This window comes from Clinocottus analis, unplaced genomic scaffold (genome assembly GCF_023055335.1).
Source record: "Clinocottus analis isolate CAN_PGR_092001 unplaced genomic scaffold, fCliAna1.0.p SCAF_2, whole genome shotgun sequence".
NCBI lineage: Eukaryota > Metazoa > Chordata > Actinopteri > Perciformes > Cottidae > Clinocottus > Clinocottus analis.
In genome coordinates this window covers 7,253,584-7,268,050 of record NW_027175931.1, presented here as the reverse complement: position 1 = coordinate 7,268,050, position 14,467 = coordinate 7,253,584, and the positions used below count along the sequence as shown (strand labels likewise).

Sequence of the window (14,467 nt, the reverse complement as noted above, 5' to 3'; positions counted from 1 at the left end):
TGTATTTGCTTTATTTGCATATGGACAGCTTCAAATAAACCGACAAGGTAAATTCTTTGCATTGTCACCCCTTTTTTTGTAATTATGAAATATTTGCTTAGAGTTGGATGAATTAATACATTTTAATATTGAGTGCAGTAATTTAAATGGAGGACATGATCTGGTTCTCATGCAACATCCCAGATTCTAAATTACCCTCTTGGGAAATCAGTTTACAATATTAATAGAAAGGTCACCATTTAGGTTTACGACAACAGTGCAGAATCATTAATTTAAATTCCTATACAGTTTACCCAGATATTAAAACTCTCCTCAGATCCTCTTAAACGTTTAGCCTTTTTTTTAAAATAAAGTAATGCATCTCAACAGGGGTTGTACATGGAATACACATTTACTTATCTAATCCTAAAAGAGGATGATTTACAACATAATCATGAAGGTCAGTGAATTCTGTGTGGGGGGTTTATATAGGGGACCAGTGAGGCCCTTGAAGACCCTCAAATATGTATCACAAATACAGAGAGAACACGTTTCAAAGCTACCTGTCATAAATAAAAAAAGAAAACGATTTGTTTCAACTTTTGAAGTGTCAACCAACTGTTGAAGGGTAACAAACGCAGCCGATTGTTTTCACGAATGCTAAACAGCGAGTATGAGGCAGCTCGTACTGCAGCCTAATATTACGGCTTTACTGTAAATTGCCGTAATTATGGAAACATTCTTGCTGTTGTGTTCTAAGCAGAGACACGGTTGGGAGATTTCGACTTCCCACCGCAATCAGCCCCCTCCTTGCGGAGGGAGCTGCGAGGACTTGGAATCGTGACGGTGTCTCCGTCGTGCTTGCGCGCTGGCTTGCTGTTCACAACACGGGCTTGTGTTGCCCGCTGGAGGCGAGGCAGGGGAAGGCACGCAAACAGAAGGGGAAGATGAGGCGCTCCGTGTTTGCCAGTCACTCCCCCGCTTGTTGTGTAGCCGCGGCCACCCTCTCCGTCCGTCCACAGCGGGGAGGAGAAGTATTGGGCAGTGCGCGCGGCCAGCTTCTCACTTTGCGCGCCCTTTGCGTTGACCCCAGTTAAATGATGTCGTGTGAGTGTGATCATTATGAGGCGCGTCTCAATAATAATAAACAATAAGAGCATGTTGAGGGAGTCTCGCGCGTCCTTCTTGTCATCCACAGGTCTCGCAGTCTCACCGACCGACCGCACGCACCCCTACACACACACGCAAATACACGCGCACGCACACACACGCACACGCACGCACACACGCACACACACACGCACACACACACGTACACACGTGAAAGCCGGAGCGCTCCTCACTCGCTCCTCACTTCACTCTGCTTCCTCTCCTCCTCTCGACAGCATCCAGAACTATAGCGCAACCGTCCCCATCACTCTTTTCCTCCCCTCCGCCTTTCTCTCTCACCACCAGATCTCTCTCCACTGCGTCTCTCACCCCTTTGCTCCCCCTCCCACCCTCCACCCAGCTCGGTCCCTCTCGCTCCTCTGACGCACGACAGGGAAACGGACCCGAGGAAAGCAAAAAAAAGAGAGAAAAAATTACAAAAATGCAGCAGCTGACCCAGCCGTCGATATGATCCACAGACTCTTACTGCTGCTGCACCGGACAGAGCCGCGGTCCTGAAACCGAGAGGAGAGCACTCTCACCCGGCTACTCTGTTGTTGAGTGCTCGCCCGGGGGGCGGCGACGGCGGCGGGGGAGAAGAAGAAGGAGGAGGAGGAGGAAGAGGAGGAGGGGGAGGAGGAGGAGAAGGAGGAGGAGGAGAGGGGAGGGGGAGGAGGAGAGGGGAGGAAAAGGAAGTGGACGGGCACAAGTCGAGGTCTTGCATTTTAAGCAAACTGTTTAGAAAAAAAAAGAAAGAAAAAAAGACGAGAAAGAAGGGTAGAGAGTCAGAGTCACCCGAGAACGAGAGTGGGAGAGATTGCATTCCTCTCACGTCTTCAATCCTCTCTTTTGCCTCTGAGAGAGAGAGAGAGAGAGAGAGAGAGAGAGAGAGAGAGAGAGAGAGAGAGAGAGAGAGAGAGAGAGAGAGAGAGAGAGGGAAAGAAAGAGAACGCGCAAGAGAGAGAGAGAGAGAGAGAGAGAGAGAGAGAGAGAGAGAGAGAGAGAGAGAGAGAGAGAGAGAGAGAGAGAGAGAGAGAGAGAGAGAGAGATCTAACAAGATTCACACTAGTGGTCTTTTTTTCCCGATGCTGTCCAATTGCAGTACGAAACTAAGGTGAGTGCTTAAGCTGTGTGTGTATGTCCATGAGTGTACTAACGGGGGACATCGCTTGCATATGTGTGTGTGTGTGTGTATGTGTGTGCTCATGTGCCTCTTGGTGTCTCTGCATTGCCATGGACTCCAAAAAGCAAGCCCTCTCCGTACGCTAAGGATAACGGATCGCAGGGACCTATTTGACTGATCAATAGCCGTTTGTTCTTTATTCGCCGTTTTTCCTGCCAATGTCACGACGGAAGGCACAACTGCATTATGCTTGGCATGTATTTCAACAAGCGCTCTGCTCTCTCCGCTGTGTTGGCGGCGATGTTATTTTGGGGTGAATTTCGGTGGACGAGCGCGAGATCCTTGACCGGTTTGGATAAACTGGAGCTCGTCAGATGTCCGCGTTTCTCAATAACTTAGTTTGATATGAATTCGAGATAAATAGGTCGCATTGGCATTGCCAGTCACGGGCGAGCAACACTTTTAATTTATGTAAGTATAGCCAACAGCTCGGTTTGGGAATCCGTGGCTCATTCGCATGCATATCTCTTCCTCTCTCCCTCCTCAATCTCAATGCCCCACTCTCTCTTTCCAATCTCCCCTCTCTGATTCCTCTAACGGCTCGGTCACCCCCCCGTTTCTTGTGCTCTTCCTCACAGCCCGGCATCGGACGGTGAGCGGGACGCACCGGGCTCTAACCGAACCCATCGCTGGAGGATATGTGAAGTTGGAATCCCACGAAACTAAGTAGGTATAGCACCTGAATTGATACACCCAAGGGAATATAATATGGCCACATTGCTTTAATTGCTTTTATTGCCGTTATTACTTTTTTTTTGACATTGCATCTGCGCTTTTTGATCTCTGTCATGGAAGCGGAATCAATAAATTCTGGAGGATTACGTGCGGAGAGGGCATTGAAAACAATGGTTTTCACAGTGAGGAGATCGTGCGCAAGGATCTTTCTTTTTTTCCTCATTGGCGCATTTTACCGTCGCGTCTTTTTTGGGGGATTACAATATATATATATTTTTTCTTCGTCCTTTTTATCCCCCTTCTTTTCCTGTCGCTGGGCTTTTTTTTGTTGTTGCTTTCAGCACCACGGACAGAGGCTCTGCTCCGGCAGACGGTCTCATCGAGCAAATCTCCTCTGGATTGCCAGCACCCTCTTTTGAACGGACTGTGCGTGTGCGTGCATGTAAAAAAAAAAAAAAAATCACAGCCTACAGAAAATATATTCAGGGACTATAGGGGGTACTTTGTACGTGTGTGACTTTATCCAACTTAAAACACCATAGAGATACTGAACGGACTCTTCTTCCAGCCCCCTTTTTTTTATTGTATTCTTATTATAATCATTTGTATTATTATTAATATTATTATTATTTCCATTCATTCTCTCTTCCTGTATGTTAATACGTGTTTCTAGTCGGGCTGGATACTAAATCATAGCCTCGTGAGATTGTCATAACAGCAGCTTCGCCCACTGCGCTCTTCACTTAAACCGTTGCTCCACTAATCCTGCGATGGCAACATTTGGGAAAAAACCCAGAAGAAGTTCATTTGGTTGTATGTTTGGCAAATTGTGGCAGGATTAGTTGTAATGATAAATCAACATTTTCCGCCACTCTTTTGAACGCATGCATGGATAATTTAACCCACGTATGCGCTGAGGGAGAGGAGTCTCCGTTGTGTCAGTGGCGGTTCTAAGCATTTATAACTGAGGTGGCCCAGGGGTAGCAACGGAATGTCCTGAGGTGGCCACCGAAGGGGGCAAAATGTGTGCACATTGAGCAGATTTTCTTTGTTTATATTCTACTAATAATTGATTAAAACATATTATGCTACATGCACACACAGCTGTTGATGGCCAGTCGTTTTCTACAGAACTATTATAGTCAAGGAGGATAAAAGCAATAACAAAAAATTACAAATAGATAATATATTTTTTATAGCTCACCATCAAACAAAATGCACTATGCAAACCCTGGGTTCCATATTCCTTAGAAAGTAATACCAAATTACGAACTTGAGTTATATTTCAGCATATATTATATCATATGCTGGTATAATAAAACAATTTGCTTGTATGTTTTTGGATCACGAATAAAAAACGTTCTTAGCATATCCAAGGCTGTTATGTTCATGAACTTTTTGCTGCAGAACAAATTACAAGTTAGTGGGTTACCTCTCACTACACCAACATCCGTTTGACTGTATAAATGTTACAGTTAACAGGTCATGAGATTTTTTTTATCAAAGCAAAAATGTCTTTTACCATCTTCCGGTTCCTGTGCTTTATTATAAAACTGTTGTATACATTTTCTGTATTGCATTTTATAATTATATAATAGGAAATACTCTGAACTGTAGATACCCAAATAAGTAATTGTTGTCATGGATCTATAAAAACCCATTCAAAGAGATGATGAGGCCTTAATAATAACAAACAATAATATTAATTATAATAATGATAACAAATAATAATGAGCTTATTTGATGAACGCTAAAAGCTTAATAGGTAGAATTGGATGAAGTGAATGGATGCTGGTGTTGCTCTGATCATCTGCATTGCTGGGGATGGATCCACATTGGAGTTTTAATTGGAATCCCGGTGCGTCTCGGATATGCTTAAGGGTGCCTTGGGCGTCATTATCAGATCCCGGGCGCTGTGACAGAACAGCAGTAATTGAAAACCTGGGAATGAGTCTGGGCCATGTTCTTTTGAAAAGTGGTGTCCGGCTCCGGTGCTTGCACGTGTTTATGTTGTTGCAAAGAGTGTAGTTGTGTTCCCTTGAATGCAAACCAGCACGGCATCAACCACACTTGCACAAGTAATACGCTGGCCAAACACCCGTTCAACAGCAAGGTAAAAGCTAACGATGTGGTACAAATTTAGATTTGGCGTCCGGGGTGGAAAATCAGATTAGGGCTGGCACTGGCTACTCCTATGCAACTGTGCATGCATTAGAGTTGTTGGACCTTTTTTTTTCTTCTTCTTCTTTTTCTTTTTTTTTTTAAACATCGATAAACTGATCAAGTTCAGACCCTATATGTACCATAGCGTTAGTGACATTTTCTTTTTTTAATATCAGATTTCTATAAGCTATAGACCGGAACATATACATATGTTGAGATTCATTATAATGAGATTGATGTTCGGCGAGTCCCTTGACAATCCTCTCCTCGTCCCACTAATGGTCACCGAGCTGATACCTATTCCATTCTCGTCCACTTCCTGTGATATGCTCTCATTTACCGAAAGAGAGACTGAAGCTCCTTGTTATGTAATAAATACAGCAGGCGGACAGTGTCTCTCCTCACCGCTAACCTTATCCACCTGCTGTTGCCTTCGTTTATTCACCATGATAAGCATCACTGAGGTGATTTATTGCGACCTTACCCGCATGTCTGCTGTATAATAAATTACAATTCCTCTAATAAACTGTCGTTAATGTCCGGATGGAGAGATTTGTTTGTGTTGCTGGATATTACCTATCCAATAGTGTTGGATTTGGATATGTTTGAAATACCCAGCTATTGACACATCGAAAGTATGGTCTCCAATGCCATTGAATTATCCACTGGTTTTCATTTCAAAGCTGTATTCCATTCCATTAAAACTAATGCACCCTTCCTCTATTTCTCTCCTACATCTGCTACTTCTCGGTGTCTTCCCCCACCCTCTCCCTCACATCCATTCTCTTCCTCTGTTCTTTGTTGCAGTGCTGTGAAGTGGCTCTGTCCCTGGAGCCAAGACTTCCTCCCTTTGGTGTCAGCGAGGATGCTGTGGGTTACCTTGCTGAGCACCATAGCCTTAGGATGGACCACCCCGATGCCACTACTAGAGGACTCAGAGGAGATCGACGAGCCTTGTTTCGAGCCCTGCTACTGCGAGGTCAAAGAGGGCATCTTCCATGTCCACTGTGACAGTAAAGGATTTACAAATGTCAGCCAGATCTCTCAGATATGGAGCAGGCCGTTCAAGCTAAACCTGCAGAGAAACTCCATGAGGAAGCTTTACTTTAACAGCTTCCTCCATCTCAACAATGCCATATCCATTAACCTGGGTAATAACGCCTTGCAAGATATACACGCGGGAGCGTTCAATGGCTTAGGAATACTTAAACGTCTGTTCTTACACGAAAACAAACTAGAAGTTTTCCGGAATGACACTTTTCTGGGGTTGGAGAGTTTAGAGTATCTCCAGGCGGACTACAATGTAATCAAACGGATTGAAAGTGGTGCATTCAGGCATCTTCACAAATTGAGAGTGCTCATACTAAATGACAATCTCATCCCCGTGCTCCCAAATTATCTTTTCCGATCTGTGTCACTTACACATCTGGATTTGAGAGGGAACAGACTAAAGACATTGCCGTATAAGGGCATGCTGGAGTACGTTGGAAGGAGCTTAATGGAAATCCAGCTGGAGGAGAACCCCTGGAACTGTGTGTGTGAGATTGTCCAGTTGAAAACTTGGCTGGAGAGAATTCCTTATACAGCTTTGGTAGGTGAGATCACATGTGACTACCCATTCCACTTACATGGGAAAGACTTACGGGAAATCAAACGCAGTGAGCTCTGTCCGCTGCTCTCAGATTCAGAGATTGAGGCCAAGCTGGGAATTCCCCGGATCCCATTCAGCAATGAGAACACTTGGCCTACTAAACCTTCCTCCATGCTCTCGTCTTTTCACAACACAGCCTCTTCTGTGGAATACAAGGAACGAGTTGACAAGCCCACCAAACGACCTCGGCCTACAAAGAACCCTCCAACCCCTCGTAGCATGTACCCAGGCATCAACCAGGCCCCTGTTGCTGGCTACCAAACAAGGCCTCCCATCCCAATAATTTGTCCAGCTGGATGTACTTGCAACCTTCACATCAATGATCTGGGGTTAACAGTGAACTGTAAAGAAAAAGGCTTTCACAACATCTCTGAGCTCCTCCCACGGCCCCTCAATGCCAAGAAATTGTATCTTAGTGGGAATTTAATACAGAAAATATACCGATCTGATTTCTGGAACTTCTCAAGTTTGGATTTACTGCATTTAGGGAATAATCGGATATCTTATGTCCAAGAAGGCGCCTTTATCAACCTGCCAAACTTGAAAAGTCTATATCTGAATGGGAATGACATTGAGAGACTCACCCCTGGGATGTTTCGAGGGCTTCAGATGTTAAGTTATCTATACTTTGAGTACAACGTCATACGTGAGATACAACCTAACTCCTTCTCCCTAATGCCAAACCTCCAGCTGGTTTTCCTCAATGACAACCTGTTACGCTCCCTTCCCAATGACGCTTTTGCTGGCACCAACCTTGCACGCCTCAACCTCCGAAACAACTACTTCCTTTCCATGCCTGTGCGTGGCATTCTGGAGCATCTGACCTCCATTGTCCAGATTGATTTCCATCAGAACCCCTGGGACTGCTCCTGTGATATCATCCCCCTCAAGCAGTGGCTGGAAAAGCTCTCCTCCGTCATTGTGGTTGGAGACGTCATCTGCAAGACACCTGAATTTGCGTTTGGGAAAGACTTACGTTCAGTGGAGGTTGAGCTCATCTGCCCTGAGCTCAAGTATACTTCAGGCCCCTCCCCGGCCCTGCCTGGTGGGGATGACCTCATCACAGGGAGCTCTGACATGGGGGAAGCAGGTGGGAGAGGGGCTGTCCCACTGTCTGTCCTCATTCTCAGTCTACTCATTCTTTTCATCTCTGCTGTGTTTGTTGCTGCCGGGCTTTTCGCCTTTGTTCTTCGGCGGAGGAAGAACCTTCCTTTCCGGAAACGTTCCGAGGTAGATCTGACGGGGATCCAAATGCAATGCCGGATTTTTGAGGACCCACCAAGGCAGAGCAGTGCTGGTAACACTAGCACACCAGAGAAACCGACAGCTAGTATGCACACACACACTCACACCGGTCACACACATGGCCATGGTCACGTTTATGATTACATTCCCCACCCGGTGACGCAGATGTGTAACAACCCCATATATAAGCCGCGAGAGGGGGAGATAGCAGAGGAAGACAGAGTACAGTTTTCAGAGAAGAAAGACAATGGCAGCAGTAGCAACAGTAACTACAGAACCTTATTAGAGAAAGAGAGAGAGTGGACCCTGGCCGTCTCCAACTCTCAACTCAACACTATCGTCACAGTTAACCACTCAACGGCTGACATGGCAGGATTCCATGAGAACGGAGGGCTCTGCCCTACAGTTATTGACAGTCAGAGGCCCACACCAACAGTGGGCTTTGTAGACTGTTTGTATGGGACAGTACCCAAACTAAAGGACATGCATGTGGCGCATGCGCACCCACCAGGCATGCAGTACCCGGATTTGCAGCAGGATGCACGGCTGAAGGACACATTGCTTTTCACAGCGGGGAAAGGCTGCTACCCTGACCCGTCCCAAAGCGATTACCTCGAGTTAAGGGCCAAACTTCAAACCAAGCCGGATTACCTCGAAGTCTTGGAAAAATCGTACCGGTTTTAACATCTCTAACCAATGGAGAGAAAAAAACAAAACACAAAATCAACACATTCACTTTGCCACCCTGAAAACAAAAATCCCTCCAAACCAATATAACAAAAACAAACTTGAGATAGCAGCATGATATAAAATAAAATATTCTATTACAGTTACAACAAAGTTTCCCCTCAAAATCACTTTGGAGGAGAGGCCATTCTCAGATATTTCAATGAAGTGCCTTTTTTTCAGAGTAGCCAGCAATGTCAACAGCCGTTATTTTTATAATATATAAATAATTCTATATGCCCAAGAAAGAGCAAAAGAGGAATGAGAGGGGCACCGGGGAATAAAACATACAAAACATCCTAAAATACATCCGTCACTATACCCCCTTTTCATGGAGTTATGCGCAAGAAGCACGGGAGCTGGACGTCTCCCTGACTTTTGGGGTTTCTTTCTGTACTCTTTAACCCCTGACTAGGATGAACAAACACCCGGAGGCCGTGCACATGAAGTTTGTAGTAAAGGATCGAAAGAGAGAAAAAAAATACATATATTAAAATGAACTGCAGTTTGCTGCATGCACTCGCTTCAGTGCAGGAAGCGAGGGGATTTACTCAGACTTTCACATCACATTATGAACAGAGATACTGCAACACATTTACAGTTCAGTGTTCTATTTAATTTTTATATCTTATTAATATGGTTATTACTATTAATGAGGACTTCTGTCTATATCAGGGTGCTTCTCGTAAAAAAGGATGCGCCGACGCACGGATGGTAAAACATTTGTGAATATTATTATAAGACAACGCTCAAGGTTTTCTGGATATTTCCACGCACTTTGTTGACACCCCTTCCATTGCTTCTGGATTCCCATTGTCACCCACTAACGGCTTTGTAGGAGGCACTTTTAATGTTTTCTCTCTCACAAAGATTTGAAGAAAAATGTGCATATATTTATTCTGTAATTTCAGTGAAGAATTTAATTGTAAAGGTAATGTTAAATCAATGTATAGTGAATATGCGTCTGGTATAGCCTTTTAATAAAAACAAACTCTTCAATCAACTGATGAACGGGTTGATGCCACGGGACCCTGTGTGTGGAGCACTATTGACAGGCTGTGTATTTGGTGTCTTGTTAATGGCATGTAGGCACTGTGGCCGACCATCATGAGGTAATGCTGCTGCAGATGAGATAATAGCTACTGGACCAATAGAGTGCTAAACAGGAATGTTGTAGAGGGCAATAACATTCAAACAGAGATCAACAACGTTATAGTTTTGGATTAATGCCAGATTAATTCAATTCATAGATAAAGGGTCAACCAAAAATGGTAAACACTGTTTTTTTTGTGTTATTTTCTGCAAAATATGATCACCTTCTTCTGTTTTTTGGTAGTTTGTCCGATGATCCTTACCTTCTGGATATGCTAGTGATCTATCTTTATTTGCCACTATATTAATTGTCCTGGTTGGATGTAATGAAGGTAAAAGAACAAGTCAAGTGAATTCAGCTGGTTTTGAAGTTGATGATTTGACTGGATATACCAAATCAGTGCGGTGCGCTGCAATTTTAATTATCTTAACGGGTATTGCTGATCAAGGCCAATAAGCAGTAATTGAGAGGGCGAATGAAAACATGATTGGGTGTCGCTCTTTGAATTTGCACATCTAATTTCTGACTCCTTCCATAGTAGCAATGTGGATTTATTCCACTGGAGGGCGACAAAAAGACTTTCAGATTCATTGGGCGTTTAGTCGATTGGACGCAATTATAATGTAATGCACAAAATGTTTATTTTAAGAGATCATACATACATCTAATATTACGTATCAATTATTTTTTTAAAGATCTATACGTAACAAGAACTACAAGTGGCATTAGATAAGTTTATCCATTCCAGCACAGTTTCATCCGTTTCATCCTTTCTTGACCCTTCTTTTTTCTTGCTTAATTGCAACCAATTGACTTGAACATGGCGAAATAAAATAGCTCACACAGGTCAGGAAAAAAAAAACCTTGAAAGAACTGACCATCAATTGTTGTATTCTTGATTTATTTTCCTTTATTTTTCTTTGCACTGAAATCCCTAATGGTAAATTAACCCTTAATAGTCTTACAGCGAATATTGCTTAACTTTCTTGCTGTGATTTTTGATATTTAATATTTCCATATATCCAAGCCAGAATCATTCTTGGGACCAAATAGTACATGTAGACAAAAAAACAAGGTTGAAGAAGCAGCTGGGGAGTAAATGTGGTATTACAGTTCACATGATCATAGTGCTTTTCCTTTTTCTCTTTTTGAAGTGGAATTTCTATTTGGGAAAAAATATGATGCAATCTTGATGTCTATACATTTGTGAATATATATGGAAAATAGGGTGCATTTCTGTTTTGTTTTAAAATGGGCATAACGTGCCACTTGCTTTGATTTCAACAGGTTTACCAGTGATGATCCTCAGTTGCAATTATAGTTTATCATGTGTGTCAACTTTCACTAAATGAAAGACATGTAGCAAACCACATACTTCCCTGTTGAATGGGAAGGCCCTTAGCTAGTTTAGAGCAGTCATCATCAGTAAGGATCCAGTCTACAAGCTTGCATTATATGAACCATTTTACCTTTTACCTTGTGTTGTATTCATTGTTTAGTTTCTTTGACATTTACTGTTGCTCAAATGAGCGGAGGTCATCTTCATTTAAAGCCTTTGTAAGCATGGTAGCATTACGTCGGGACTCCGTTTCCTACTCGCAGAAAGTTTCACAATGCTGTACCCCTATGTTCTACTGCCCCACCTCATTGCTCTGCTCCTCTGTTTATTTCATCACTCATGCACCTTCAAACACACACACACCCACACCCACACCCACACACACACACACACACACACACACACACACACACACACACACACACACACACACGTTCAGCCTTTCTTTCCCTGACCAAGAGGTTAGACTATATGGTCAGCGTTTTAAGTGTGCACTCAGTTTGATTAAAAACATAATGCATTACTATGTTAAGCCCAACCCTCCATCATCACCCCTTTCCCCCAAATGAATTAATAAAAAAAGTTTTGGGATCATTGATGACTTTTGCTATAGTCCCATATCTTGGTAACTTTTTATCCTCCACTCCTGTCACCAACCCACCATTATATTTCACAAATGAGTGCTGGGCTTTGTCCCAGTATACCTTGCTGAGTGGTTTTATCCCAATAAATCCTCTTGTTATCCTGCACTAATATCTCCAAGTGATTTGATCCGTTGGTGGAATATTAGACTTCAGCAACCAATAGGATTGAAGGTTGGCTAAATGTTTCTTTTTTGTGTTGCAAATGTAAACATTCCCTTCTTGTTTCCCTTCTTGCAGTCAGTGGTATTAGAATGTTCACAGTGGAGTTAACCTTTCCTTCAACATCTCTCTTGAGGTTTGTATGTTGGCAAGAGCTAGCGAATGCAGTGTGCGCCTCTCTGTCCTTGGCTTTGTCCGCGTCCCTACAACTTGTTTTTTTATTGTCTTTCGCTTCCTCTCCTTTGTCCACTTGTGTCTTCCTTTCTGTTCTAATGCTGAGTTCATATTATGATCTATTCAATCCCCCCTACATGCCTTTTTAAAATTTAACCAGCTTCAAACACAGGTATGTTGAACGAGAAACTTTTCGGCGATGTCGCCTGTCTTTGGAGAGGTAAAAGTTATATGTTTCTTCATTTTGAATCCTTCCAACTGTTTATTAATTCAAATCAATTCAGTTTATTTTGTGTAGCCCAAAATCACAAATACAAGATTTTCCTCGGAGGGCTTTACAATCTGTACACATGACATGCCTGTCCCAGGACCTCACGTCGGATCAGGAAAACTCTGTGAAAACAAAATGTCTGTCATGACTTTTTTTGCACACTCTTGATCCTTTGATTATAGCATCTAAATAGAAGAAACATACTTTAATGACCTTTGGCATCAACCTACGTCATTAAGATACATTCTGTGTTGTGGGTTGACAAAATACTCTGTGCTGTAAATGCTTTGCAAGGCTTTTGTCTTGAGTTAGTTTTGCTCCAAGTTAAATTACAATAATGCTTTGCACACTTTCCTTCAGGCCTTTGTATAAAATTATTATTAGAACATAATGTAGAAACTAATCCAGTAATGCATGCCTATTAAAAAAAAAATGTAATGACACATAATTCTATATCAATTGGTTGATTTAAACCTTAACCATGACATAGCTGTTTCAAATTAGCTCGTTTTAGAGATATGAGATACTATAAGCCTATCAGAAAAGCCTCTGTCGGCTCTCTCACCAGCTCAGAATTCACTTTAGCCATTTGCTAAGTAAATATACTGTAAGTGCATATAATTCATGATAAGTGGAGGCCGTAGCCTAACTGTGACTGCTTGTTTTACCGCTTACTTTTGAGGTGGTCCCCACAAATGTTGTTTCAGACATTTTTCTCCTTTCCCCTTTTTGCTCAAGATATTTGTGGGTCCCTGGTTGCTGTTTTGCTGGTATATGCCTGCACTGCATAGTGAAAAGGGGCTGCTGTCAGTTGTCAGTGCACATATTATAGGCGTGTATGTGTGTGCAGTGCTGGTATATGTTTGTGCAATGGGACACAGAGATAATGTCAGACAGACAGATAAACCAACAAGCAAACATAGTATATATGGAATTGAGGTAACTACATTGCTGCCATGCATTTCTGTTCTCTTGTTTTTCTCTTCTCTATCAGTGTGTGTTTGTTGATGGGTAGTTGAGAGTCTTAATTAGCGTCAACATGATTTGAAATGGCACGGCATGAATAGCAAGAAAAATAAAACAAGTGGGGAAAAAAGACATCAGTTTGAGAGCAATATTGATAGTAGGGCGAGCACAGACAAGCAGCTTAGGGAAGGGTGCGATAACGTGGAGTTGTCAGTAGAAGATTGTGAAGGATGTGCCACTTGGCGAAAGTAGGGATTCTTTGTGCTCTTTTGTCACTGAAAGAATCCATAATTGTCCAATTAACCAAACTGAGAGTCCAAAACCGAGAGTGAGAGCATGTTACGAAGGCACGGAGAGAGGGCTGCGACCACTTATACTTGGCATCATATGTATTCATGCATGTGTGTAGCTGGGGTGATATGCTTTCTCTGTTCGGGAAAGAGGGAATTATCTCCAGTGTGCTGAAAAAGCCAATCTGTCTCTGGCCATGGTGCTGAAGTTGCAGAATACTGCAGGTGCTGCATGCAGAAAGGCACGCTCCACTTCGTGTGCTTGTGTGTACGGTTGTGTGTGTTGGGAAACGAGGGGAAAGGTTTGCGTGTGTGTGTGTGTGTGTGTGTGTGTGTGTGTGTGTGTGTGTGTGTGTGTGTGTGTGCATAAGAGCTTATTTGTGTTTTGTGTGATTATGCTGATGGTTCAACTAACTTTTGGTTTTCTTCGCGGTGTCATAAAGTGCTGTGTGTATCTTGTGCAAAGACAGGAGGGTGCAGTTTTCAAGTTATATGCAGGCACCACTTTTGCTATTGCTGCACTGAATACTGCATCAATTTGACAACTTGGATTGTGTCAACTGGGTTAATCCTCAGAAGACCGACCGTCACTTGACAGATTTGCCACACTTAAGCCTAGGTGTTACTAAAATTATGCTGCAATCAATTAAAACTGGCACAAATGGTACATTACAGCCTACAAATATGGAAAAAGCCCCTAAAGAGACGACAACCACTCCAACTAGTACACGTTTTGTTGGTCCTGAGATCATTAAAAAAA

The 14,467-nt window shown here is 42.9% G+C and overlaps 1 protein-coding gene across 2 annotated transcripts; it reads left to right on the top strand.

Annotated features, from left to right (window-relative positions):
- Positions 1-1,809: 1,809 nt before the first annotated feature.
- slitrk3a (SLIT and NTRK-like family, member 3a) lies at positions 1,810-11,952 on the top strand. Of its 2 annotated transcripts, none has more exons than XM_068584738.1 (3): positions 1,810-2,242; positions 2,890-2,977; positions 5,957-11,952. In XM_068584738.1, the coding sequence occupies exon 3, from the start codon at positions 6,015-6,017 to the stop codon at positions 8,727-8,729; it is 2,715 nt and encodes a 904-aa protein (XP_068440839.1). In that variant the 5' UTR covers positions 1,810-2,242; positions 2,890-2,977; positions 5,957-6,014; the 3' UTR covers positions 8,730-11,952. The 2 variants fall into 2 exon arrangements, with proteins under 2 accessions (XP_068440839.1, XP_068440840.1); XM_068584739.1 differs by having other exon boundaries at positions 1,810-2,722.
- The last annotated feature ends 2,515 nt before the right edge of the window (positions 11,953-14,467 follow it).

Bases quoted from the DNA above. Each gene is read 5' to 3' on its own strand.
- slitrk3a (XM_068584738.1), top strand. From the start codon at position 6,015: ATGCTGTGGGTTACCTTGCTGAGCACCATAGCCTTAGGATGGACCACC.